Genomic DNA, 27,870 nt, shown 5'->3' on the forward strand with positions numbered 1-27,870 from the left:
GTCTCGCTCGCTCGGTCGCTCTCGAGTCATTGCAAGAAGCGAAAGCTACCGGCGTCTCATAGCACCCTCCCCCCTCCCTTGGATGTTTTCTGTATGTGTGTGTGTGTGTGTGTTCCGAGTCTCATCTGTGGCATCCTAGTCTTTTGGCAGACATGTCGAATCACCCGCTCTCGCCGAGCCCGCGTGTTTTCTCCCCTTCCCTCACTGAGTATCTAAAGCCCATCAAGACCCACTCGACCACTGCAAAGGACGACACCACCTCCTCTAAAAATGATACAGAAGTACTGGTGTGCGTGCAAACGGTTCCAAACGCATCGCACACAGAAGCGCCGCCGTCTCCACCGCCGCCAGTCACGGAGTCGACAACGTCCAGGCGCTTTCGACTCCGTTTTTTGAGCCCCACGACTGAAGTAGACGTGAGAGCCGCCGATTACAGTACTGCCTACCCTCGCGTGTGCTCTGTTGAGTATCTCATTGCAGCCATAACATGCTTCACAATCTTATTGTACGGGTTTACAGTGCTGCGGGCCTTCTGCAGTGACCATTTTCACGTGTACGAGGAGGACCTCTCAGTGGCCAACCCTTTTCTTGAAACTTTAGGCTCCAAAGGTTACGACGATGTCGTGGACAATCAGTGGACCGGGTTCATCGCCCACTACCTGCACTTCGCTATAATGGCTCTCGTCCTGGGTGCTTTCTCTCGACTTTGTCGGGAACGGCCCCCCTCCAGCCTCGCGGCACCACCACCACCACCACCTCTCTCCTCCAACAACTCCGCCCCTTCCCAGTTCACGGAGGAAAGGGAGTCGTTAGAGGTGCTGAACGGCCATACACAGGCGTGGGTGCCACCAAGTGGACTGCGTCACCTTGGCTCACTCACGCACGCTCGCGAATACGCTTCAGCCTCATGGAGGAGTTGTACAGCGTTTCCGCGACAGGTTTGGGTTCTACCCCTTTTCTATGCCATGGCAGGTACGGTGTTCTTCGCCGTGGCGCACGGCCCCTGCTTTCTCCTCCCACTGCTCATCATAACCGCAAACTACCTCGTATTCTCGCGGCTTCAGCGCCTGTGCCCCTACTGGCTCTTCATGGCCATCATGTGGACCACGCACGTTACACTCCTGTACATCATCGAGATCTATGGCGGGTTTGAGAAGATGTACTGGGTGCAGTACTACTTCGCGGCACGCCCCCGTTGGCGGCAGCGAATGCGGTGGTGGGTGGCGTACCGCATGACAATGCTGCGACTCATCGCCTTCAATTACGACCTCTGGGAGGGCACGCATGCCGCCTCGCACGCGCGCGAACGGGCCACGGTGAAGCATGACACCATCTGTGTGGAGTGTGCGCAGTTGCACCAGCAGAACGCGGCGTCGCCAGCATCGCTGCCCGCCGAGGCGTCGCGCTGCTACAAGTACCGCACCGAGTACGCGCGCGACGCCGCAGACTACAATTTCGTGAACTACATTGCCTACGTGCTTTTCCCACCACTGTACCTCGCCGGCCCGATGTCGTCCTTCAACGCGTTTGTGTCGTACATGCGGGTGCCGAGCACATCGATGCCGCTGCGCAAGATGGCGGGGTACGCGTTCGGCATTCTCTATATTTACCTAACAGAGTACGTTCTCTTGCATTTTGTGCACGTCACATGTCTAGGCAGGCGTACTACTCTGTTTTTCGAGATGGACGTGCTGGAGCAGGGGCATTTTCTGATCTTCTCCCTCGCGTACCTGTGGTTGAAGTTTAGTCTCATCTGGAAGTCGTCTCGTCTCTTCGCCATGCTCAGCGGGATCGAAGCGCCCGAGGACATGCGCCGTTGCTTCGCCAATGCATACACAGTACGCGAATTCTGGCGTGACTGGCACGCCTCCTTTAACCTGTGGGTGGTACGGTACATGTACATCCCAATGGGCGGCCGCAGCCGCGTCGCGCTGTCGGTGCTGCCCATTTTCCTGTTCATTGCGATCTGGCACGACCCGGCGCTGCACCTGATCAAGTGGGCACTGTGCATCGCTGTGATGTTTGTGGTGGAGTTGGTGGTGAGCGAGTTGTTTGGGCGACTTGTAGCGGTGTTCCGCCGTGAGATGGCGGCTGCCGCCGTGGCTACGCCGGCTATGACTGGTTGTGATACTGCACAGGAAATTGATAGACATATGGCTCACGCCCAGCGCCGTACTCTGTTGGGACGCCTGGCAAGATTTTCAGCGCGCTCCCTGAGCCCGCGCGCACAATCGTGGGTGTATCGTCAATTTCGAGTGCTGGGAGGGATGTCCATTCTGTGGGGATTGATTATCGCTAACGCGATCGGCTTCTCGGCGCAGAACGCCTTCTCAGTCGATGCAAACCAAAAGTCACCGCTGGCACCCGGGGTCGCCGAGTATTTTGTCAAAGATGCGCTTGGCAGCTTCACGCCTCTCTATACCCTTGGGCTAATTGCATTGTGCTACTCTTCGTTGACCATGGCAGTGATAGATCGAGACTTGAGTCAGCAGAAGACATCTTGGTTGAAACGGCTATACCAATTAAAATAGAGAGGTGTCCCCTCTCTATCCCCCTCCTCACCCCCCCCCTTTTTTTTTAGATTATCATACCATTGGCAGATCGGGAACGGCGCTGTGAACAAAGTGAAATCGGTCGTGCGATTATGAACGTAAGCTGCAGAATAGGCGCACGCAGGAATTGCCCACCTTTCTGTTTCCCGTTTGTGTGTGTATATCTATATATGTGTGTGTATATATATATTTGTATATGGGGGGGGTGAAGCTCGAAGAGCGGCTTTGTCACCGTTGAACTTCCCTACCCACTCCATAATAGATGGCGATGACCACGTTTCGAGCTACTGTTTTGCTCTGGTTTCTCTAAACACACACACACACACACACACCTCCTCAATTTTCTTATACCTCCTGTTTCCCTTCTCCCGTTGTACCTCAGAGACGCATCCCCCCCTACCCTCAATCCCTGCCTCCGCATATATGCGGGCGAGGGATGCATCTCCTGCCTCTCTCTATCAACAATACCTCGTGCTTCGAATTCCCTCCAACCGTATTACTCAGGCCTCGCATCTCCCCTTCACTCCCTCGCTCCCCCCACCCCCGAGCAGGAACGGACTCTCCGTAGTTCGTTTCAAAACCGCCAGTTTTTCCAGCCGGGTGCGCCCAGCACCAACGCCAAAGCATCGGTTGCTAGCGACGCGTACGGTGCAGTGGAGGGAGGGAAGGAGCTTGTCGTGATGGGGGGGGGGGGCGCTATACTTCCACCCACCACCACCACTCACCACCCTTTGCTTTCATCCCTGCCCATCCCCTTTCTTTTTTCCTCCTCCTTTCCCTCTGCTCCCCTCTTTCCCCCCCCCCCTTTCCTCTTCAAGCCTTTCTCCATTTTTTCCCTTATATTTCGGGTAAGTATTTGCGACATACACCAGTTTTTTTCGGCTCTCTCTCTCTCTCTGGGCTGTGCTTGGCTGCGAGGGCTCTCGCTCGGTCCGCGTCTCCGTGCTCCACTCTGAGAGTTTTTTTGAGGGATAGAACCCTCTTTTTAAAGTGTGCGCCGACTCCGGAAAGGCCAACACCCCACCCCACCCCCCTACCAATTCTAGGGAACGGGAAAAAAACTGTAGAGCACACATAAGGGCCTATAGTACGCCTGAAGCCACACTCGCTTCCTCCTTCGCCCTCTCTTCGACTTCACCACCAGCGACCAGGCCAGCCACCATCGGCGAAACTGGTACGTCTATCTCATCACCTCCGTCATCTATTCCTATCGCCTCTTATACTAGCTCCTCGTCAAGCTTCACCCCGCTCTCGCCTGCGCACGCCTCCGCAGCAGAAAGGAATCAGAACAACCCCCCTCCAAGCATAGACCGAGGGGGTGGCTGTGCAAGGTGCCGCAGAGCATCAGCCTCACTCAGTTGCATTTTTTTTTTCGTCGTGGTTTGGAAAACTCATGTCGACGTTTCCATTCCCGTCCCCCTCACGCCCACCACCACCACCAGCCCGCGCTGTGCAATGGTTCTCCAAGCTTCAGTTGCTCTTTCTACACCCCAACGCGCAGTCGGATCATGTGGCGGCTGACTTTGAGACGGTCTACCCGCGTATCTTCGTGATCGAGTACATTTTCTCTGTGGCGATGGTCACGTACATCTGCGTCTACGCCTTTGTCACTCTTCGAACGTTTTGCGACAGGAACGCGAAGCTCTACTATGACGACCTCTTACCTCCCTACGCTTTGTTTTCGCGCTACGGGATCGCTGGCTATGACGGGATTATCGACACTCAGTGGAGTTCCTTCACCAATGGGCTTGTGCTGATGGTGATAATCTTTCCCCTTATAGCTCTTATCACCTTTATTTGCCGCTGTGCATCAGTGGCCTCCATGATAGGTGCATCCCCCCCGCCTGACTCGACTTCACAGGGGGTCACCGAGGACGATGTGTCCTCCATCGCCTGGAACGATGACTCCGTGAATAGCAACTCTCAGCGAACAGGATTCCTGAACCGGAGTATCAGGTATAGTGTCCTTTCGAACAAGCAGATATCAACCGTGTTGCGTGTCGTGTGTGCTGTCGCCGGGAAGCCATATAGTCTCCCTGTCTTCTATGCCATGGCAGGTACGGTGTTCTTAGCCGTGGCGCACGGCCCCTACTTTCTCCTCCCAATGCTCATCATAACCGCAAACTACCTCGTATTCTCGCGGCTTCAGCGCCTGTGCCCCTACTGGCTCTTCATGGCCATCATGTGGACCACGCACGTTACACTCCTGTACATCATCGATGTCTATGGCGGGTTTGAGCAGATGTACTGGGTGCAGTACTGCTTCACGACCGCCAGTAATGAACAAGCGGCAGACTCCGCAGGGCATAACAGGAAGCCCCTGTGGCACGTCTACATGCTGTGGTGGGTGGCGTACCGCATGACAATGCTGCGACTCATCGCCTTCAATTACGACCTCTGGGAGAGCACGCATGCCGCCTCGCACGCGCGCGAACGGGCCACGGTGAAGCATGACACCATCTGTGTGGAGTGTGCGCAGTTGCACCAGCAGAACGCGGCGTCGCCAGCATCGCTGCCCGCCGAGGCGTCGCGCTGCTACAAGTACCGCACCGAGTACGCGCGCGACGCCGCAGACTACAATTTCGTGAACTACATTGCCTACGTGCTTTTCCCACCACTGTACCTCGCCGGCCCGATGTCGTCCTTCAACGCGTTTGTGTCGTACATGCGGGTGCCGAGCACATCGATGCCGCTGCGCAAGATGGTGGGGTACTTGTTCAGTATTCTCAGCACCTACCTCACCACACTATTCGTTCTTCACTCTGTGCATATACCAGCCCTGGCAAAGCACTCATACCTCATCGCGGAGATGACGTTCATAGAACAGTCGCATTACTTCTTCTTTTCCCTCGCGTATCTGTGGTTGAAGTTCAATTTTTTCTGGAAGTCGTCTCGTCTCTTCGCCATGCTCAGCGGGATCGAAGCGCCCGAGGACATGCGTCGTTGCTTCAATTCGGCGTACACAGTACGCGAATTCTGGCGTGACTGGCACGCCTCCTTCAACCTGTGGGTGGTACGGTACATGTACATCCCAATGGGCGGCCGAAGCCGCGTCGCGCTGTCGGTGCTGCCCATTTTCCTGTTCATTGCGGTCTGGCACGACCCGGCGCTGCACCTGATCAAGTGGGCACTGTGCATCGCTGTGATGTTTGTGGTGGAGTTGGTGGTGAGCGAGTTGTTTGGGCGACTTGTAGCGGCGTTCCGCCGTGAGATGGCGGCTGCCGCCGTGGCTACGCCTGGTATGACTGGTGATACTGTCACCGACTCTAACGAGGGCACGGACTTCGCACCGCCGCGTAACCTCATTGGGCGGCTTGCGAAGCTTGTGGTACGCTCCCTGAGTCCGCTGAAGCGTGCATGGGCATATCGAGCATTGCGTATATTAGGCGGCATCGGCTCTATCTCAGGGCTTATCTTTGCCAACTTGGTGGGCTTTTCCATGCAGAACGAGCACTCCAGCATGGAAAAGGTAGGTACCACGCAGAAGTCGCTCGACGCAGACACGGCATTTGTGCGGACGTTGAGGCAAGTCACGCTTCCGTTTCTACTAGGATACTTCTTTTTCCTCTATTGTACTCTCTCCATCGGCATCCTTACACGTGACATGGAGGCAAACGAACTGCGATCGCTGAAAAAACTCTACAAATTGACATGATCCCACCCACCCAAGTGTCGACGCTCGGCCTGTTTCTGCTCTCCCCCAGTCCACCACGTTGATATTATTGTGTGTGTATGTGTGTGTGTGTGTGTGTGCATATATATACTGCCCCAACTTCAATCTTCTGTGTCTTTTTTTGTTCGTAATGGTCCCCCTTTTTTGTCCCCCTGTTGTCGAAGAAAAAAAAAGATTAAAAAATTGGTTGCTTTCATTTTCTGTCCAGGCGCACACGAAACACACTTTTGTGGTCGAACATCTTCCTCTTTTTTTTGGGGGGGGGGTGTTTTGCATACCCCGCTATTTTCCATGTAGGATCTCTGTCCCCCCTCCCTCCCTCCCTCCCCTTCTCTATACCCCTATTTTGCCCTTGCCCCCTTCCTCCCTCCCCCCCCCTTCCCCCACTATTTACACTCTGCCGTCCCTCATTCTAAACGGGGCGGGGTGCCATCACGCACGCATTGACCTATAGCCCACTTTTTATTATTGCTGTTGTATCTCCACACGCCCCCCCCCTTATAGTATTCACCATGGTGAGGTTCGGTAAGAGAGAGTTGCACCATGCGTGGAGCCAGTATCACCTGCTCGACTGGTTAGCCCTGATCATTATGTTCATCATCTCCGCCATTGTTACGGCCTCGGTGGACCCGTTTTGTCGCGCCTTCTCTTGGAATGACGCCACCATTATGTACCAGAGCCGCGCCGACACCTTCCCCGAATACTCGTTGATTTTAATGCTGGTACTCGCCATCGTATTTTACGTGGTTTTCGTCCTGTACCTCTCTCGGCCGCTGCAGGGCTTTTGCGGTGAGCCGCTCGAATGGTATAAACTCAGCGGTGCCGACGCCGCTGGATACAACGAAGACGGCGCGTACGCAAGCATCGGGACTTCACATTACGCTATGAGGCCGCGTGTGCGCGACATGCAGACAGGGCGTGGCCAGCTATACCCTTGGCTGCGTGCGCAGCTCTGGTCCACCGGACTGCAGATCTTTGTGGTGTCACTACTCAAAGTATACGCCGGTCGGCTTCGGCCAGACTTTCTGAGCCGACTGAAGTCCGTCGGGTACACGAATTCGACGCCGGGTCTGCCAAACCCACAAACAGATCCCAACTACTATTGCGCCCTCATGGATACTCACCCAAATCTGAAGGAGGGCCGGCTCTCTTTTCCATCGGGGCACAGCAGCACGTCTTTTTCTGTTTTCACAATTCTCTCTCTTTTTCTAGTGGCGCACCTGCGGCCATTTGCGTTTCACGCCAGCTTTGTCCGACTTATGATATGCCTGTCACCGATCATTGTGGCAACCGTCTGCGCAGTGAGCCGCACACGCGACAATAAGCACCATTTTTCGGATATCCTTACTGGGTCACTGATCGGAATCTGCTCCGCCCTCCTCGCCTTCCATGGCTGCTTCAGGCGGGTGGGCGGGGCGGTAGACATCTACTTTGTCCGCACCGTGTCAGACATTGAATACGATCAGCTGCGAGAGTGGGTAGGCACTGACAGCAGAGACGCTGGCGATGCTTCCATGGAAACAGTGATTGTCAGTAGCGGCCCCAATTACAGTTCAGCTGACAGAAAAGAGGAGACTTCGCGTTTGGGCCCTGCGACGCCGACAAGGAGGACGAACGAGGCTTCGGTGAGTAGCAACGACTTGATGCGGAAGCGGCCAAGGCTGACAGAGCGGCGGTTGAACGAGGACCCAGCTGCCGTTCCCTGGATTTAAACTAGGCTCGCTTATGAAAGCATCAGCCCATATATATTTCATAGGAAATGGGAGCAGATGCACTCACAGGAATGCATGACACGGGTGTGTTTACACGTCTTCTTTGCATCCGTTGCTTTTTTAATTTGGTGTCTTCCCCCCCCCCCTTCCCCCCCCCTTCGCCCCCTCCCCCTATCCGGGCCGGGCCTCTGAACCTTCTCCCCATCCCACCCCACCCCCCCCACTTCCCATACCAGGTTTCAGAGCAGTGGCTGCGTGTTGACTTTTTGGTTTCTTCCATAGGTTCATTACATTGTGTGTATGCGTGTGTGTGTGTGTGTGTGTGTATGTGTGTGTGTGGAGTGGAGTGGAGTGGAGTGGTTAGCTAGGTAAAGAAGGTGGAATAGGCCAATTGGGGCTTTGAATGATGCCCTGCTTGCAGGTGTGTGTATGTGGTGAGAATATACTGAGCAGCCCATTTGCCTCTCCTTCAACCACGGCCTGGTATAAACAAATCGCTCCGTGCGTGTTCTTCTGCGATGATCTCACAAAAACTCACAATGTCGAAACCGTTTGTGTGTGTGTGTGTGGAGTACCAACACCCTGACCCGGCCTCTCTCTCCTCCCCCTCCCCCACTCCCCTTTTCCTCTACCTACCCAACCACCTCCACGTGTCCATGATTTATTCTTTCCTTTCTTTCCCACCACTGTCAAGTCTGAGCCATTACACCTTATAAAATTCGATTTTGATCAGAATTCCACCGACAAGCGCACAACGAGCATCTCATATCCGCCACACATACACAAACACACCGACAGACAGACACACGCATCCTCTCTTTTTTTGTTAAGTGAGCGCCGGTGTACTTGTCTTGGGGGATGGAGGGGAGGTGAGGGGAGGGGAGGGAAGCGGAGTTGTCGTTGTTGTTCCTCTGATTTCCTCTCAGGCAGGGATTTCACGCACTTTTCAGGCATGTCGTATCAGCCACAGGGGCACATCTTGTGGATGCAAAAGCGGAACGCTTGGCGCGCTTCAGCAGTGATGCCCCGTATGCATCTTGCACCCATAGCGTGCATGTCGGTGGTCATGGCTTTTCTTCTGCTATACGTGCAGACGGTCGCTGCACAAAGCGGCAGTGACACCACCACCGCCTTCACGCCACAGAAAGACACGACTGACCTTGAAGAGAACCAGCACGTTCTTCGCCTGGTACTCATTGTCTTTCCGGTCATGCTCATGGTGTGGCTTGCTCTGAGCGGCGTCTTCGCGTACGTGTTCATTACCGTCTGCCCCAATCTTTACACCAAATAAAAATCAGGCAAGAGCGGTGTGTAAAGTCAGCGCTGACGGCAACAGAATCAAAGTCACACACACACACACACACACTTTTCTGGTGGGATCACCACAATGTTATACTCTTTTTTTTCCCCAACTCCCACCCGTTCCGCCTCGCCCCCGTCGGTGTGGATTGCAGTGCGCACTCTTTGCAGTTGTTACGCCTATGTGCACATTGGCTATTCTTCCTCTGTTATTTTTTTGGGGGGTGAGTCCCGTTGCGTCTGTATGAAGAAGAGGGGGACAGAAGGGAGCGGGATCTGTCCTCGTTTGTTTGTTTATTTCCGTGATGTGCACACAAGTGTTCCGCTCCTTTCCTTCTGTCTGGTTGCCGTTTCTCGTTTCCCTCGGACTCATCTCTACCATTGGTGTGTCCGCCCCATGCGGCAACAGTGGGAAAATGCCGAGCATTCCTTTGTGGTGGTTTATTTTCTGTTTATTTATTTGTTTGTCCTGGTGCACTCTCCTCGAGATATTACGGTGCAACGAAGCCGGGGAAGCGATGGTGCCCTCGTTTCTGTGCCTAATGACAGCAGGATCCTCCTCCTACCGGACAGCCGTGCTTGGCACTGCCACATCTTCCTGTGAAGGGGGAGTGGGGAGGGGGTCTGTCACAGTGGACGGTTTGGTGCCTCCCTCCCCCTTGCTATTTCCACTGCCCCTGCCTTCAGAGTAGGTCCCACCACCCATCTAGACACCCACACACACACACACACACACCTCGGGCTAGATGGCAGGCTGGATGGACAGGTGGCTCCGCACTCTCGTCAGTACAAAAACACCGCATACGTACGCGCATCCAGGCTCTTGTAGCAAACGCATTCGGGTCCTGCCAATGTAACGCCTCGGTGTGTGTGTGTGTGTGTGTGTGACCGTGTCGCACATACCCCCAACAGGTCTGATTGGTTGAGACAAATACGCCGACGCACTGGTGGTCTCGCTGAAGCTCCTCCACGCACCGTTCTCCAGCCCCCGGTCGCTCTGGCCACGTAGGGGCGGTATTCCCACCCTAGTCAAATCTCACACCGCGCCCTCTCACACTCCGCCCTCTATCCCCTTTGTATATGACAGCCCTCCAAAGCAGAAAAAAAAAATAAACGCTTTCTTCACAGAACCACTCATCTGCATATCTTCCTCACACTCAAATGTTTGGTCGCCGTGTCTTTGCCAGCGCCCCACTGCCACGGCATATGTGGGCGAAGATGCACATCCAAAACGCGACCCAGGCCCAGCGCATGCTGCCCTCCCTCGCCCCATTGGTCTCCTCGATAAGCCGCAGCACCAACGTTCTGAACAGCCAGGCGCTCACGCAGGCGCGTGACGGCATGGCCTCTGAGTCTGGCATTGGATCTCTAGAGGAGCTTCTTTCCGTGAGCTGCTTCTCCGGCTCGCTCACGACGGTCAACTCCGTCGTCTTCGGACCAGTCAAGTTTTCACTATCGGTGAATACACCAATCGTCAGACTGATTGAGTTCTGTGAACAACGAAGAATAAAGGGAGCTCTTGTAGAAGGAAAGAGCGAAGAGGGTTTGGGGGAGGAGGAAGGGGATAAGCCGCCGCCTCTTTGATATATTTTTCCCCTCCCCATCCTTTACCACACCCATCTCCCTCTCCCTCCTTTCCAGCACGATTGCAGCCGATTGAAGAGTTGAAGACGTGAATAATGATGGGAAGGATAAGAAAAGGCGCACATATATATGTATATATGTATATATGTATGTTTTCTTCGCCTCCCTATCTGGCCCAAGGCCACTGACGACGACGACGACGACGGCGCAGGGAAGATGAAGGGGGGGGGGTTCAGCATTTAGGTGTTGCTAAGAAGCTGAGCAGCCCTCACATCTCTGCCAATGTGGAACCACTTCTGGTGGTTTCGTGTCTGGTGTCTTGGACGTAAGGGACGCCAAGGCTGTGTATCGCCACGGGTGTCGACGGTGGGACCCTTGGCGGCGCTGCGTCCGAGCGACCGTCCTCTCAAATGAAATAGTCTACATGTCATCAACGTGTGCGTCTACGGCTGCCCCACACCATTGCGATGAGCCTCTCAACAAACTGAACGTTGGGAAGTGGCGATCTCTACTCACATAATTCAAGAGTGAAGAAACACACAACAAAAAAAAACACGGACGCACATGTTCAAAAACTCTCGAGGATGAATCGTCTTCTCGCCTTCCCCGCCACCTCTCAGGAGCGTTGGAGCCTCTACTCTCTGTTACTGTCTCTACAGCGGCCGATCCCCCGGCACGCTAATCCAAAGCAAGAGACTTCAGAGGAAAAAATATATTTTCTTTCCCTGTAGCGCTCTGTAGCTGCTTTTGGCACCGCACAACCCACACAGGTGTATTTGTGTGTGCGTATGTGTGGAGCTCGACCCTTCCGCGTAGAGGGCCCCCCCCTCCCTCCCTTTTTTACACGCATACACCCATCTTACTGTTCCTCTCTATACCAATAAATTATATATATCTATCTATATATATCTATATATATATATCTATATATATATACATTTGTATAGGTTCTTTTGGCTATCATTTTACCCCTAGTTTTTTTTATTTTTGACGCCCCTGACAACGGCTACTGACCGCTGTCTCACTTTTAGTCGATGAGTGAGTGTGTGTGTTGGTGTGTGTGTGAGGGTTTGGTCTAACTGCCTGTGTTACAACACAAACTTCTATCTGCATAGGCATCACGACCTTGTAGTCCCCCTCCCCCCCTCCTCCTCATTCTCAACCTCCTTTGATCATTGTCTCCATTGTAGTGCTATTTTTGTAGCTAAATGCGCCGCCTTTTCCCAATGAAAACCCCTGTAGTAGTCAAGGCCACCACTTCTGGTGCCTCTGTAACGCATGTACACAGCCACAGCCACGGTGGTCACGAGCACGCGCACAGCCACGGTAGCATCGAGAAGAACATATCCGGCAAGCACCTGCGTCAGTGCCAGATGGCCACCCTGGCGGGTGGGGCTACGAATGTGTTCTTTTGCGTGACGAAATTGTGGATGGGCTCTACCGGCGGCTCCGTGGCCCTCGTCGCCGACGGCTTCCACTCCCTAACTGATATTCTCGCTGACATCATCTCCTACGTCGCCATTTCGCTCTCCCGCAAAAAGCTGCCGCGGTGCCGATTTCCACTCGGCATTGGCCGCCTCGAAACCACGGGCGCTGTCATCGTGGCGGCAATTCTGTTTTTTGGCGGTGTGGCTCTCCTTGTGCAATCGCTTCAGCAGTGCTTCTCCGATATGGCGAGCTTCCTGGTGATGGCGACGCCGGCAGGTGGCATTGCCTCCGCTCTTCTGATGAGCGCCCGCCCCACGACGGCCACGGAGAGCGGCGATTTCACATCCACATGCTCGCCAACAGAGCACGCTGAGTCGCACCATCACGGCCACGGCGGCTGCGGCGGCGAAAACCATCACGGCCACGTTCACTTTGAAGTGATGCAGTACGACGAGGCCATCGGGAAGCAGGTGATTTTGTGGGGGATGGTAGGCATCGCTTCGGCATCGGTGGTGTGTAAAGAACTACTCTTCCGGTGGACGCGGCGCGTTGGACTGCGAGCCGGTTCGCGGGTTGTAGTGGCCAACGCGTACCACCACCGTGCAGATGCGTGGAGTGGGAGTGTGGCGCTGGTTGGTGTGGCGGGGCAAGTGATGGGGATCCCCGGCGTAGACGGACTTGCCGGCCTTGTCGTATCCCTGTCCATCTGCAAGATCGGCTACAGTCTATTCAAAGGCGCTGTGCTTGAGTTTTTCGACTACCAGCACGCCGAGGAGGTCCGTGTCATTCGAGAACAACTACAGAACTTTAACCTTCGCATTGTGCGTGGTGTGCATGTGGTCCCTCACCACAAATCCCAGAGTGGTGCAAAACTGGCAGCATCCGAAACAGACGATTCACCCGCCGATTCTTTTACGACTACCTCCTCGATATTCGATGACGTCGGCATGGTTCACTCCAAACAGATCCGCTTTATCAACGTGTTTCTCGTTCGACACGGTCACCAGTATGCCCTGCACGTCACGCTGGTAGTGTACGAGAGCGTCCCTGCACAGCAAATCCAGGAAGCGACAGATTTCATGACAGCACTGGCTCGTCGAAGCCTGCCGGTGCAAGACACCTTCATAACTCTACTCCTGTGCAGCAACCACACTGAGCAACGACAGGCGTACCTTCGCCGCCTCAACGGTGGTGCTGAAGGAACTCATGAGAAATGCGCTGCTGACAAATCGATCGAAGCCGCCTCATCTCGGCCAATCGCTGCCACAGGTGCCATCATCAATCCGTCGCTCGAGCGGTGCATCGCATCCCTCCAGGAATTCCACACCTTCACGGCGCTGATTCGCTACAACTGGGAGGAACGCACGATAACTGCCCCTTCCTCGGAGTCGTGCGAGTGCCAGCGCGACATCGAATCCGTCGCCGAAATATTCAAGTGCCGCCTAATATAGGTGACATGATCGTCTCGGGCGAGGAGGTCCCCACCCCACCACACCCCCCACAGTGCACACTTCGACTGGTCGCGCTAGGCTGAAAGACGAGGCGGCCGCGTGCGTGCATCTTCTTTCGACCACCCGCGCCTGTGTGTGTGTGTGTGTGTGTGTGTGTGATTGTTTCACTTTGAGATATGTGGAGAGCGTTGAGTGGCTAAGCCGGGACCCCACCACCACCATCACCCAGCAGCCCGTCTTCCTCCTCGCCCTCCAGGTCTATCGTGTAACCAAGAGGAGGGTCCCCCCCCCCCTGTGGAACGGGTTAGGGTGCAGTTTTCCCTCGGATACAAAGATGTAGAGAGTATCTAATCTGCCGTCTGGCGGTCTGAAAAACCGGAGGGGCGGGGCGGGGGGGGGGGCGCTATACGCGAGCATCTGCGGTGCAGCAACCTTGTTAGTAAATACCTCATCTACGCTCTTTACATGATCGGGTTTTAGGAATATATGACTCAAGGGTCTTTGAAATAAAATCAAGTTACATGTGCATATCCCCACTCCATCCACCCATCTCGCACCATCACCACCACATAAAATCACTCACGATCGACTTTGCTGAGCCCCCTTCTGCGTTTTTCACCATCACCCACCCTCATGCATATGCTCTCAGATTTGTTTTTTCCTCTTTTCTGCGAAAAGGAAGCGGAAGGGGGTTAAAGAGCGTCTAGTGAGGCCCAAGAATGCACACATGGGCACATACGTCATATTCTTTCTTACAGAGCGCCTGCATGATATCACCTAGGGTCACCCCCCCCCTCCCTCCCTCCTATTTGGTTATATAGTGAGCCTGTGGGGGAGGAGGATCTCTTGTTTTTCGCTCCCTGTCGTTTGCCAGTGGGTGTGATAGCGTTGGTCGTCTTGATGGTGACAGATAACTCTTCCTTGAGGCCAGCTATAGTGCTTAGGTTTGGATGACAACAAACACTCGATGCATCTCGACGCAGCGGTGAGGTGGAGGGGGGGGTCTGGTAGCCATCAACTGGAAGCGTCCATCTACCAAATATTGACCACCTAAGTGCGGTCTTATAGTTTGTTTTTGGGCCTGGTTATGCGGTGAAGCCCAAACGACCTTGTTGAGAATAATATATATATTATGGTATCTTGATGATGCGCCCACAAAACAAGTGCTCCGAGTGCACTGTTGTTATGCGTGGTGTGCTAGAAAAGCACCACACCAGCGTGGCCAAGATCGCCTCTCGCTTTTTTTTTCGGCATCAATGCACGCACCGACCACCACCACCACCCGCATTCTCCTCCCAGTTGCTCTCTCTCTCTCTCTGGGTATGCCCCCCCCCTATGCAAATCTCAGTCTCGCTCGCTCCCCCTCTATTTCTTGCAGTCCCCATCTCCTGATCATTGAAGTTGAAGAGAGTCTTCGTCATCTCTCTGCCTTTTCGGTCTAGGGGGTGTAGGCAGCAGACAAGTACACTATCCCTACTGTGCATACGCCGTGCTTTCATACGTACGCTTCATAGCCTACGCGACTCTGTATTCTGACGCATACTCCCCCACCCCACCCCCACCCCCGCGTCGCGACATGGACGACGACTACGATTTCTTTGAATCCGACAACGTAGGAGAGGAGGAGCTGCCTGTCATCGATGGCTTCCACGACCCCGTTGCGCAGTTTGGCGGCGTTGTCGGGGGACCGAACGGCACAATCTCGGATTTCACTCTCACAGCAGACGGGCACCTTGACATGGACGAACTCCCACCACACATTGCAAACGTACAAGAATTTCTTCCAAACGTGCGCCCAGACGCCTTCCCCGTTGTCGTTGCCGTGCAAGCCCAGGCCAGTATTCCCGTTGGCATCGACCTTGCTGAGCTTAGCTGTGCCACACGCAACGTGGAGTATATGCCGAACAACCGAATACCGTCCGCGACGATGCGGCTGCATGAGCCAACTGCCGTGGTGATGATGCACAACTCCGGGGCACTGAGCATTATCGGGGCAGCTAGCGTCAGCGAAGCACGCCAGGCTGCAGAGCTGGCCGCCCGCATCGTCCGCAAAGCGCTCAATCTCGATTTTACCTCTCTCAAGTTTCGTGTTCGCTCCATCGCAGCGCGCTTCAACGTATGCAGCCCGATTCGTCTTGACAAGCTCGCCGCCTACAAACTAGATCCTGTCATGTCGATCGGGGTAGCAAAGCTGCAGGTCAGCTACGAACCAGAGCGCTTCAACGGCTGCGTGCTTCGCCTCGTCGGCAAGTCCTCGCGCGGAGACAACCAGTGGAGCGTGAGCTGCAGTGTTTTTGTAACCGGCAAAGTGCAGTTGATGGGCGCCCGCAGCATGGATGAGCTGCGCTTTGCCTTCAACGCATTTGTGCCCATCATTGCCAAGAATTTGGACGAGGTGAGGACGGCTTAGTGGCGCATGCGGTAGAGGGTGGACCTCTAGGTAGGTGTATCCCCCAGTGGGGTAGTGCCCGATGAAGAGAATTCATATAATCTCTTGTTTTTTTTTGGGGGGGGGAACATTCATTTAACTGCTGCACCGGTGCCTTCACGGTAGGGAGACTGGAGGATCAAGCGAAAGAAGGAAATGAGTGTAGTATAATGCTGCTCGCGATGCCGTCCACCCCATCCCCTTTGTTTCTTTGTTGGGTGTCTATCTCTTGGATAGTGGTGCCCCACTTCACTATCGTACTGTTGCTCACCCTTCCTAAACTGCGGGGGGGATGGGGGGAGGTGAGGGGGACATCTGCCCCGCCGATGGTCAAACCATCGAAGCACTGACCGAATTCACTTCACTCAATTCTACACATTGCACCAAGGCCAGCCCAGCGAGGTGCACTCTCATCTAGAGAAGAGAGGGTAGACATAGGCACACATACACACACTCCTTGCCCCTCACCCACCCACACCCACCACCACCACCACCACACACGATCACCGAAGGCACTATCAACAACAACACTGTGAAGGCATTCTTCGCTTTCACACACACACACACACACATCATTCCTCTCTCTCACTGCTTTACGATGTCTGACTGGAAGGCGATCACAAAGGAATCGGAGGAGGTACTGGGGAAGCCTGACATCAAAGGATGCCACGAGATTCTGATGAGGGCGTACGAAGGCGGCAACCGCCACCCCGAGATTCTCTGGCGCCTTGGTCGCTCCTACTACGAGATGGCGAGTGAGAGCACCGATCCGAATGTGCGGGTGCCCTACCTGAAGGAGGGAATGGAGTTGTGTAAGAAGTCGGTGGAGGAGGACCCGGACAACTTTGCCTCGCACAAATGGCTCGGTATTCTCATATCAGAGCAGAATGTGGGCACCAAGGAAAAGATTGCGAATGCGTACGTTATTCGTGACCACTTCTTGAAGGCGATAGAGCTGAACCCAAGCGACGCCAACTCGCTACACTGCATGGGCAACTGGTGCTTCAAAGTTCTGCAGGTCGGGTGGCTGGAGCGCAAGGCGGCATCGCTAATACTTGGCGAGCCTCCAAGCTCCACCTACGAGGAGTGTCTTGACTACTTGCTGCGTTCTGCTGAGGCAGGAAACACGATCCACAACTCGACGTTGATCGGTGATGTCTATGCACAGCAAAAGATTTACGATGAAGCACGCAAGTGGTACCAGAAAGCCATTGACATGCCCGCCTACACAGAGCTGCAAAAGCGCAACCACGATGCCGCCGTTGCTAAGATGAAGAAAATCTAAAAAGTAGAAGGAATACACACACACACACACACACGTGTATATATATATATATATGCAGGGAGGGGATGTAAGGGTTAGGGAGAGGAGGGATGCGATGAAGTAAGGCGGGGCAGGGAGGAGACAATCGCTGCTATGCAATGCCTTTTCACGCAAACCCCCTTGGTGTGGAGAACAGAGACCATGGCAGGGGTGGGCACATCACAAGTTTGGAAAAGTGTCCCCGTGAAGCGCGGCTCTTCGTCGTCTCAACTCCCACTTCTCCCACCACCATCACCCAGCCCCCCCCCCCAAACAAACAAAAAAAAACTTTTGCTGTGCATTCTGAGTCAGAGTATGTACGTGTATGTATGGTTGTATGCGATCTCTGCACACTTTCTGATCGCGCCGAATACCTCATTGCACAGTCACACTCACCCTTCCCTTCCCATTACGATCAGCTCAGAAAACAACGTGTACATCATCTAATGTCTCTCTTGTTCGTGCCTCTATTGTTGATGTTTGGCGAATCTTCTTCGTCTTTATCGTTGTCACATTGCCTTAGTGATGGGGGGGGGGGATCTCCGCTTTACAGTCCCACCCTCCCCCACCCCATCCCCTGTGCACGACTCCCTCTCTCTACCCTGCACGGGAGAGTTGCGCAGTGGATGTATTGTGTCCATGTGGAAGGCGTATTTTCTTATAATTTAGCGAACGAATGGGGGGGGGCAGGGAGGATGCTTCAATGAAGCGAAAAGACGTCACAAAAAACAAATGAGTGAAACATCAAGACACAAAATAGACTCCCAACGCCATCACACCCGAGAGCACCATCAAACTCATTGGATATTGTTTCTCGTTTCGTTGTTGTACTTGCAGAGAGGGGGGGGGAGGAGGAGCGGTGGACTTTTCTCTCCTGTGCATCGGCATGTGATTGTGCCTCTCATCACACGAGTCATCCGACCGGTGATATGTCCATGTCCTAAAGATGGCTACAGCTGCCCACGCCCATTTGCCTCGAGATCGTTCACAACTACATCCCCTTTCCTCCAACTGTTCCCTGAATTACGTGCATCATCACCCTAACCCCCCCCCCTCCACCCCATACACATATAAATATGTGCATGCATCAGAAGCAGAAGAAGGGTATAAGTGTTTGTAGCTCATAGTAAGTCAGCGCATTATAGATATATATATATATATATATATGTATACACACACAAACACGTATACTTCTACACGTGTTTTGTGCGCACATCTCTACGGCCTCCCTCTCCTCTCAGGCACACACACACACCGCACATAAAATCTACCTGTGTGATCGCCATCATGGCTGAGAAGAAAAATGAAGGAGTGGACCTACCTGAATCCGCCCCCAGCACTGCAGCAACGAATACAACGCCGCCTGCTTCTGGCGGCGGTTACGAGAAGTGCTCTTTGTGCAACAACATTATTGAAGGCGAGGCTAGGCACATTTTAAGGGAGCACCCGCATGTGCAGCACCTTCACGATATGGTGGCAAGGCCGATACCACCACTTCCTATCAGAGATATCGAGGACGCAACTGCGAGAGAGATCGGCTCCTTCGTAGTCGCAACATCGATCAAAGCCGATCTCGGCGAGAGTGCCTTCCGTGTCTTGCAGCGTGCCCAGGCACAGATCAATTGCCTACTGGAAAAACTGGGCTATAAGAATCGTCAGGTGTACCTGTTCGGCAGCGCTGTGTCAATGGGCTCGTGGGACGGTGTTAGCGATGGCGATTTTTCTTTCGCGTCCTCGGATTGGTGCGACGTATTGACTCCCAGCGACCGGGTGGTGACACCGGTGGAGGAGTCTGCCAAACCCACCGGTGACGACGACGACGACGACGTGGTGGAAAGTGACAAGGACGAGAAAGTCGAGGAACGCTCATCCAGTGAAAAATCCGATGCACATCCTGTACGCCCCATCGACACGCCATGCCACGTGGACCCAGAGAACGTGGACTTGGATGTATCCATGGAAAAAATAATTGAGGGTTTGCTGCCGTCCCGAAAAGAGAAAAAAATTATTTGTGAAATCGCGGCGCGGCTGCGAAACGTCGGCTTCCTCTTCCGTGAACTCGAACCTGTCCTGAGCACGCGCATCCCTATTTTGCGGCGTGAGCAGATCTGTCGAAAAACCCCCCTCATGCACCCCTTTTCACAGATGTCGACCATTCGTTTTCGCTTTAACACGAAACTCGTTGAAAAGGAGTTCCGCAGGCACCAACTGCAGGAGTACATCTCCACCTACAAGGCTAAGGAGGTGCCGGACCGAAACCCTCACCATGAATGCACGCTCGTACTGCGCATCCCGGACTCCACAGACGCCATCCGTCTCATGTCTCGGCGTGAACGCCTACATGGCGTCCGAAAGTATTGGCTGAGTAGCCGCCACACACCAGAGATCTTCGCCATCGACTTTGATATCTCGTGCCGTCACCACGGTGTACGTAACAGCTGGTTGCTGCGACACTATCTCGCACAGAACGAAGTGTTCCGCATAGGTTACGTGTTTCTCAAGATGTGGAGCAAGGCATGCGGAGTGAACAACCCCCGGATCGGCTTCTTGACCTCGTATTCGATCTCTGTGTTGTGGATTTACTTTCTGTTACATTGTGATGAGGCTCAGTTTGTGAACCCTGCAGACATCCCGCCTTTGCCGAACACGGAGAAACAGACGACCGTGCCGTACATCCCTTTGTGGTCACGTGTGGCCAATGTCGAGGCCGACGCAGCTCGGATGACGCACCTCGGTAACCTGGTGCGAGGCTTTTTCTACTTTTATGGGCAGGAGTTCGACTGGAACACCCACGTTGTGACGCTACGGCAGTCAAGCGGCAGCGGCACCGAACCCCGCACGAAGAAGGATCTTGGCTGGGAAACGTCCAACACGTCGAGTCTGGTGCTCCGAAACCGCTGCTACCACATCCTCTGCATTGAAGACGTCTATGAGCATGACCTTGATCTAGGCAGACACCTCTCACCAGAGAAGGCGGCCTGGACGCTCCTCCAGTTTCGCCTCGCCTATCAGCGGTGCTGCCTACCCAGACGCACAAGCGAAGCGGGGGAGGAATCGCCCCTGTGGACGCTACTTGACACGCCACAGAAGCGAGCAAAGGAGGTGCTGCACACCCGCCTATACAGGTACCTCTTGTGCGACACCGAGGACGCCGCGGCGCCCGTAGCGGAGATCGTAGAGAATCTGGGTGTGAAGGAAGAGTTGAAGACAGGACGTGCAGACTGGGAAGAAGATCCATTGTATCTTCTCTGTGCGTACGAGCTAGGCAACCGGCTGTGCGACCTCTGGTTCGACCACCACCAAGTCCTTGAGGACACCGCGCTTCACAAGAAACACGACCGATGTAAGGAGGACTACATCCCGCCGAAGAACCCCATAGAAAACGGGGAGTGGGCCGCCGTATGCACCGATGACCTATACGTGGAGGAGGACCCAACAGTGGTGCACCACCACCGCAGTGTGCATTTGGTAGCACCACTGACCAAGGGGGGAGATCCTACTCCATCGAAAGGCGATGCCCCAGAGCGGCTAGGAGCTCTGCAACTCATCGGAGCTCGTCATGAGTATGAGAAGTGTGTGCAGGAGTTGAAGCCTCATGCAATGGGACAGCGCGTCGGCGCCCCAGCTGCCACGGCCGGCGTGCCACTCCATAACACCGCGTTCGGCACGTTGATCCCCCATTGCTTCTATACTCTTAAGCGACACCGACTGTTTGAGACGCATGAAGCTCGCGAAACGTTTGCACGCTGCGTCAAGGATGTGGTCAGGGCTCTGGAAGAGCTTCATGACAGCGACGCACCAGCGGAGTGGGGGGTAGAGAAGGAGTTTCTGCGGGACCGTGAGAAGCTGTTCCACCACCTCGAGGAGCGGCTCTACTCCAGCGCCATCTTTTCTTCTCAAGCCTACAAGGAGGTGCTTGAGTTTTTGTGTCTATCGTCGGAGACGTATATTTGCTCACGGTCACATCCGTACAAGGGCAGCCAGCGAATCCGACTCGGCCCGACACGGCTTCTTCTTAGCCTTGCGGAAGATAGTGACGACGGACAATGTGGAGGCTAAACCACATATGCCCCCAGATCTATCGAAATAGAACCACCCACTCCACTCATCCTGGCCCTGAGGTTCTCAAGAGACCACGGCGATATCCGTAAGCGGGAGAACAGAAAGTTTTATCGACTGGGGAACCCATAATAACCCCCCACTGCAACAGGGGGCAGGTCAACTCCTCATCAATTCTCCCCACCCACCCACCCCCACCCCTCCTGAGAGTTCAAGAAGGCCAGGGAGGGGGGGGGGAGGGAAGCTCCTGTTCTAAATTGTCTCTGGTGACGAATAACTTCTTCGACACCGTCTTTCTTTTCCTACACCACACACACGCACACACACATCTACGTACCTTTTTGCAGTCTGTTCTATGAAACGCGCTCATGGTGTGTCATGGACAATGAATCAAGCACGAGCTAGCAAAGGTGCACGAGGAGTCGTGCGTTGTCTTATCCAAGGGCACATGTAGTGGCCCTCACAGCCTCCAGCGGTGCCAAATCGACAGTTTTATGTGAGCTCGATTTCTGTTCTGTCCGACTCCTCTCTCCATATCCTCGTTTCTCATCATCACTCCTCCTCCGTTGTGCCAAATCGACTTGTCCTTGGTGGATACACACACACACACACACACGGATACGGATACGGTCTGCACACATTGACAAGATCTACCGATCTACCCTTCCCACAGTGTCAGTCTTCTCCAGCACAAACCCATCTTTGGCTGCCCCGACCACCCCCTTTTTTACGTTCTTCTTTTCTTGCTGTTTTTTTTTTGGGGGGACCTCTTGTCCTTTTCAGTCCTCGTATATTATTCCACTCTACTTCCTGTCAAACGACGCGGCAGCGGCTACTGCATTTACAATCACTCGAACAGCCCACACTCTTGATTGTATATTTCTCCTGCTTCTGTTCAATCTCAGATCCCCGTCACCTCCCCCTCCCGCTCACGCGTCCGCATATCAGCGTCCCGTCACCTATTGCCCCTGCAGACCTATGAGGAAAAACATATCGACAACGATGGCGCGCCTCAATTCCTTTTTGTTTTTGATGTTGGTGACCACTCTATTTGTGGCGTGCTACTGTCCCGCTGTCATCGCCCAGACACACTTCGGCGTCGACAATGACGTCGCCTCGGCGCACTACGGACGCTTCAAGAAGCGGCACGGCAAATCATTTGGCGAAGACGCTGTCGAAAGCCACAGCTTCAACGCCTTCAAGATGAACATGCAAACCGCCATTTTCCTCAACGCGCAAAACCCGCACGCGCACTACGATGTGTCCAATAAGTTTGCAGACCTCACCCCGGAGGACTTCGCCAAGCAGTACCTGAACCCTGCATACCACACCCACTACCTCACGGCACACCAAGAGCGCGCGTATGTCTACAAGGATGTACGCGGTGGTCCGTCGGCCGTGGACTGGCGCAAGCTTGGTGCGGTGACGCCAGTGAAGGACCAGGGAAACTGCGGCTCGTGCTGGGCCTTCTCCGCCATTGGTAACATCGAAGGCGTGTGGGCCGCCAGCGGCCACTCGCTGGTATCGATGTCAGAACAGATGCTCGTGTCGTGCGACACTGTCGATCAAGGGTGCAACGGTGGGTTGATGAACCAGGCTTGGGAGTGGATCATCACCAATCACAGCGGCGAAGTGGACTCGGAGAGCAGCTACCCCTACACCTCTGGCACCGGAAGCACTACAGAATGCCAAACTACCGGCAAGACTGCCGCCGTCATTGGTGGCTACCTCGATCTCGCGCAGGACGAGGATGCGATCGCCGCGTGGCTATCGGACCACGGCCCTGTCTCCATTGCTGTTGACGCATCCACCTGGCAACTGTACTTTGGCGGTGTGGTCTCCAACTGTGTTTCGCAACAGCTAAACCACGGTGTTCTGCTTGTCGGCTACAACGACGACGCACCCCAGCCGTACTGGATTGTGAAAAACTCGTGGGGCCCCTCGTGGGGTGAGAACGGATTCATCCGTCTTGCCAAGGGTAGTAACCAGTGCATGATGAAGGAATACGCCATGTCAGCCACGCTTTCCGGCACCACCACCACGCACGCACCGACGTCGACCCCGGGACCGCAGCCAGCCAATGCGACGCTAGTGCAGATGAACTGCCTCACAAGCGGGTGCTCGTTTTGGTGCACAAACACAACCCACTCGACCGGTGTGTGCCTGCCGCACAAGAACGGCGGCTCTTTCATCGTGAATTGCCAAAAGAATACCGTTGATGAGGTGCTCTTCAGCTCGAAGGATTGCACCGGGGAAGGCACCAAGACCACCATGCCGTTGAACACCTGTATGGCGAGCTACCTGGGCTACTTCCAGAACGTCTGCACACAGTCTGTCTCTGGTGTAAGCATCCGCCAGCCCGTCGGTGACCTCGTGAAGCCCCACATCCTTCGCCACCCCCCTGCTCCCCGCAGGCGCACTCTGGACGCTACCCAGCCCTAGGAAGATCCACTGCCCATCATTCACCTCATCTGTGGAGACGTTCTCCCTCCCCAAAGCCCTCTTTTGGTTCCTCCAACCCCACCCCACCCCACCCCGGGAAACCAAGAGGACACCACTCTAGTATGAACGCATGGGATGCTTCTTTCTGAAACACGGCTCTTCGCGAGAAGCCTGTGAGACTTTGCCACGCTCCATTACGGTTTGCAGTATGTGAACTCGCACAACACGAACTAAGCCACAACTACTGTACAGTGGATATGTTCTGCATCGACCACACAAACACAGACACACACACACACATCTGCTTCCGTCTAACTGCCTGCTTGTGCCTCCTTTTTCTACTTTTTCCTCGTTTTCACCGCACCTTTTGTTGTTACTTTTATGTTTTCATTATTGGTTCAGGATTCACTCGATGCTCCATGAAGCTCCAGCTCTTATGTATATCTAATGCTCATGGGGGGTGCGCTCGACTCTGAGTGGTAACGAGACGACCCCCTCACCCTCGTTGGCTCTGTTATGGTTTGGCCCCCTGCCTCCCCCCTCATACAGGAAGCCTTCGAGAGAGAGTGTGTGTGTGTGTTCGCCCCATGCGGCAACAGCGGGAAAATGCCGAGCATTCCTTTGTGGTGGTATATTTTCTGTTTATTTATTTATTTGTCCTGGTGCACTCTCCTCGAGATATTACGATGCAACGAAGCCGGGGAAGCGATGGTGCCCTCGTTTCTGTGCCTAATGACAGCAGGATCCTCCTCCTACCGGGCAGCCGTGCTTGGCACTGCCACATCTTCCTGTGAAGGGGGGGTGGGGAGGGGGTCCGTCACAGTGGACGGTTTGGTGCCTCCCTCCCCCTTGCTATTTCCACTGCCCCTGCCTTCAGAGTAGGTCCCGCCACCCATCTAGACACCCACAAACACACACACACCCCGGGCTAGATGGCAGGCTGGATGGACAGGTGGCTCCGCACTCTCGTCAGTACACAAACACCGCATACGTACGCGCATCCAGGCTCTTGTAGCAAACGCATTCGGGTCCTGCCAATGTAACGCCTCGGTGTGTGTGTGTGCGACCGTGTCGCACATCCCCCCAATAGGTCTGATTGGTTGAGACAAATACGCCGACGCACTGGTGGTCTCGCTGAAGCTCCTCCACGCACCGTTCTCCAGCCCCCGGTCGCTCTGGCCACGTAGGGGCGGTGTTCCCACCCTAGTCAAATCTCATCTGGCTTTCTGTCGCTGTATAGGTCGCTCACCTCCGCTTAGGCCGTCTCTCTACCCCTAGGTTCCTCTTCCCTATTCTCTCAATTCTTTCTCCCAACTCCCAAAAACTCGGTACGTCGGCCCCATCCCAACGACATCACAGTTGTACAGAAGATTTTGCGTCTTTAGTGTGAATGCCATGGAAAAGAAATGACCATATGAGAAGCTAAACTCAAGCGTGCTTCACCCCTGCAGACACCCAGGCGTCTCCACGTCACTACTCCCGACCCCATTCGCGCTTCGAGCTCCTGCTCCTGCCCCTTCACACCCACAGAATCGCTTTCACGGAAGCCCTTTAATTTTTAACAACCTCGAGTGTCGTTGAGGGGGGTCTCTGACGACGGTGATCACATCAACCTGGGGTGCGGCGAATCCGCCACTGCTCGCCGGTAAAGAACCCAAGCGAAGCCCCCCAATCCCCTGGGCAATGTCATATCGCCTTCGGGCGATGGAAGAGTTAAACGCCTCTGGCGTAGCGGATCCAGAGCGATGCGTCGCCACTTACGCGGGCGGTTGGGACCCGGAATGGCCTCGCATCGCTTCAACCCGAGATGATGGAGACATCCGCCCCCCCCCCCGAAATGATAAGCCACGCGACCCGGCCGTGTTTCAGCCCCGTGGTATGCGCCGCGTGGCGATCCGCAAGACTGCCACGCAGAGGTTGCGCTCAGATGGGTGCGTTTGCCTTTTCCAGTGGCGTGCGCGCGGGTGCTTAGCCCGCATATTGCTTTGCGCGAGACACGCTGCACGCTGGGAGGGTATGTTCCAAATGACCGCGGCAGGGCAAACATCCTTCCGGGCATCTGCTCTCCCTGCTGGCGGCCCGAGGGGGCGGGGTTCCCTGGCGTCGGCCCAGGGGTGCCAGGGGGCGCCAACCCCTCGCGTGGCCCTGAGCGAGGCGGGATGTGGGGGGCGCCGGCCCCCCCTCCCCGGGGACGCAGCCCGGGCCGGCCCCACCCCCGCCGGCGGAGCGGGCCCCCCCCCCCCGAAACAAGGCGGCCGCGCCTCGAACGCGGCCACCGCACCACCACCACGCAAACCCTGCGCGCATCCTTAGCAACGGCACACAAACGCCCGCTTGACACCTGCGCCACCCCGGAATCCCGGGGGGGGGGGGGCGCTGCGCCTCGCTGGCCCCCCCCCCCCCCCGAAAAAGGGGGAAAAACACCACAGCCAGGCCACACAGCCGGAAGAAGCCACGGCCACAAAATCCAAGAGCAAGCCCCCACGGAACGCCAGTCCCACACCAATCCCCACCAGATAAGTTTCCCGCGGGCTGGACAAAAGCTCAAACCCCCAAGAATTTCCCGCCACCACGGTATTGAGGAAAAGCCTTGGGCGCAGAAAACAAAATATTTCCGCTCTGGCGCTAACAAAAAAGCCCCCCCGCCCTAGCAACGCCGAAACCCCCACATGCCAACCGCAACAGTAGAACACACCACCGCGGCGCAACACTACTTTTTTTGGGGGGGGGCATAAGTATGTCTCTTCTTTTTGCACCGATCCGGCCTGACGAAACAACACGGAATCGGATTCTGAGCCGAACCAAAGCCTCTGAAAATTCCAACGAGTGGCAAATGCAGCGGCAGACCTGCATTTCCATCCCACGGACCGGGACACATAAACCCGCCACATTACAGACAAGAGGGGGAATAGGGGAAGCCCCATTTCAAAAGACGAGATTCCGCCAGGGACCCATACCCCCGACGCCTGTAGCAAGAAACGGCAGCCCCACAGCGATCCAGCCCAGCACGCGCCCCCCTCCCCCCCACCGAGCAAGGAAGCAGGGAGTGGAAAAACAAGACCCCCCACCAACATTCTGCCGAGGCTGCGGGGTGGTATTTTAAATCAAGCCCCCCTCTGTCTTGGGAAACAACTCGACGATACACACACCAACCCCAGCCAAAACATCAGCGAGGAATTTTTTTGCCCAACGGATATTCCAACCCCCATGCTCCCATTAAAGTGAAAAGCGCCACTTGCCAACCAAACTGGGAACACCAGCGTTCACTTCTTTTCGATCGTTTATCGTCCCCTATCGTGCGCTCCGACGCCAGAAAGACTTTTTCTCATCGCGATCCCTCTCCTTGCTTGTATCAATACGCGCTGCGTTGCACTTGCACTCGTGAAAATAACCGTTTTTCCCCCAAAACAAGATATAAATTTTCACTCGCGTTTGCACGCATAATACCCACGTGATTCCGTACAGCGCTGAACATCACCTACCCAAATGGATGCCGGCTTGAATTCAGCGTGAGTAATGTTATCGAACCCGAAGATCGGCGTTTGGTGATTTTTAAAAAAGCAGATACTTTCCGAGCCGTCATGCGTTCCAAGCAGCACCGCCACTTGGTGGGGTCAGTTTTTCCCGTTCACGTCACAAACATACTCTTTTCAACTATTTCCTGGACACCTGTTCCGCACGCCGCAGGCCTTCCAACACCACGAGGCGAACAGGCCACTTCCATCCCCAGCCACCCCGCTGAGCAGTTTTTTGGCAGCATTTGACTGAAGGATTCGTGATGACATTTTTCGCCACATTCATCCCCGTGACGCGGGCGCTGGGAACGCGAAACGGTCGCCTGGGATCCCCTTCCATTTTTACCCACCGGGAAGCCTGCAGCCCTTTTCGGCACCTTCGGGGAGGAGACGCTGAGCCACGATAAGATGTCTGACGGCAAAG

At 54.8% G+C, this 27,870-nt stretch overlaps 8 protein-coding genes across 8 annotated transcripts; all 8 read left to right on the top strand.

Annotated features, from left to right (window-relative positions):
* Nucleotides 1-152: 152 nt before the first annotated feature.
* On the top strand, nt 153-6,207 carry JKF63_05840 (uncharacterized protein; the record flags this gene model as incomplete). Its single annotated transcript, XM_067901794.1, has 2 exons — nt 153-972; nt 4,610-6,207. The coding sequence occupies 2 exons, from the start codon at nt 153-155 to the stop codon at nt 6,205-6,207; spliced, it is 2,418 nt and encodes an 805-aa protein (XP_067757820.1).
* Nucleotides 6,208-6,737: 530 nt separating this feature from the next.
* JKF63_05841 (uncharacterized protein) lies at nt 6,738-7,937 on the top strand (the record flags this gene model as incomplete). The annotated part of the gene is made up of 1 exon (XM_067901795.1): nt 6,738-7,937. The coding sequence occupies one exon, from the start codon at nt 6,738-6,740 to the stop codon at nt 7,935-7,937; it is 1,200 nt and encodes a 399-aa protein (XP_067757821.1).
* Nucleotides 7,938-10,397: 2,460 nt separating this feature from the next.
* On the top strand, nt 10,398-10,820 carry JKF63_05842 (uncharacterized protein; the record flags this gene model as incomplete). The annotated part of the gene is made up of 1 exon (XM_067901796.1): nt 10,398-10,820. One exon carries the CDS (start codon nt 10,398-10,400, stop codon nt 10,818-10,820), a length of 423 nt encoding a protein of 140 aa, XP_067757822.1.
* A 1,208-nt stretch (nt 10,821-12,028) lies between these two features.
* On the top strand, nt 12,029-13,699 carry JKF63_05843 (uncharacterized protein; the record flags this gene model as incomplete). Its single annotated transcript, XM_067901797.1, has 1 exon — nt 12,029-13,699. One exon carries the CDS (start codon nt 12,029-12,031, stop codon nt 13,697-13,699), a length of 1,671 nt encoding a protein of 556 aa, XP_067757823.1.
* A 1,576-nt stretch (nt 13,700-15,275) lies between these two features.
* Nucleotides 15,276-16,109, top strand: JKF63_05844 (uncharacterized protein; the record flags this gene model as incomplete). Its single annotated transcript, XM_067901798.1, has 1 exon — nt 15,276-16,109. The coding sequence occupies one exon, from the start codon at nt 15,276-15,278 to the stop codon at nt 16,107-16,109; it is 834 nt and encodes a 277-aa protein (XP_067757824.1).
* Nucleotides 16,110-16,725: 616 nt separating this feature from the next.
* JKF63_05845 (uncharacterized protein) lies at nt 16,726-17,412 on the top strand (the record flags this gene model as incomplete). The annotated part of the gene is made up of 1 exon (XM_067901799.1): nt 16,726-17,412. The coding sequence occupies one exon, from the start codon at nt 16,726-16,728 to the stop codon at nt 17,410-17,412; it is 687 nt and encodes a 228-aa protein (XP_067757825.1).
* A 1,305-nt stretch (nt 17,413-18,717) lies between these two features.
* Nucleotides 18,718-21,489, top strand: JKF63_05846 (uncharacterized protein; the record flags this gene model as incomplete). The annotated part of the gene is made up of 1 exon (XM_067901800.1): nt 18,718-21,489. One exon carries the CDS (start codon nt 18,718-18,720, stop codon nt 21,487-21,489), a length of 2,772 nt encoding a protein of 923 aa, XP_067757826.1.
* Nucleotides 21,490-22,491: 1,002 nt separating this feature from the next.
* On the top strand, nt 22,492-23,931 carry JKF63_05847 (uncharacterized protein; the record flags this gene model as incomplete). Its single annotated transcript, XM_067901801.1, has 1 exon — nt 22,492-23,931. One exon carries the CDS (start codon nt 22,492-22,494, stop codon nt 23,929-23,931), a length of 1,440 nt encoding a protein of 479 aa, XP_067757827.1.
* Nucleotides 23,932-27,870: the final 3,939 nt, after the last annotated feature.

The sequence above is a fragment of the Porcisia hertigi genome, chromosome 19, assembly GCF_017918235.1.
Source record: "Porcisia hertigi strain C119 chromosome 19, whole genome shotgun sequence".
Classification (NCBI taxonomy): Eukaryota; Euglenozoa; class Kinetoplastea; order Trypanosomatida; family Trypanosomatidae; genus Porcisia; species Porcisia hertigi.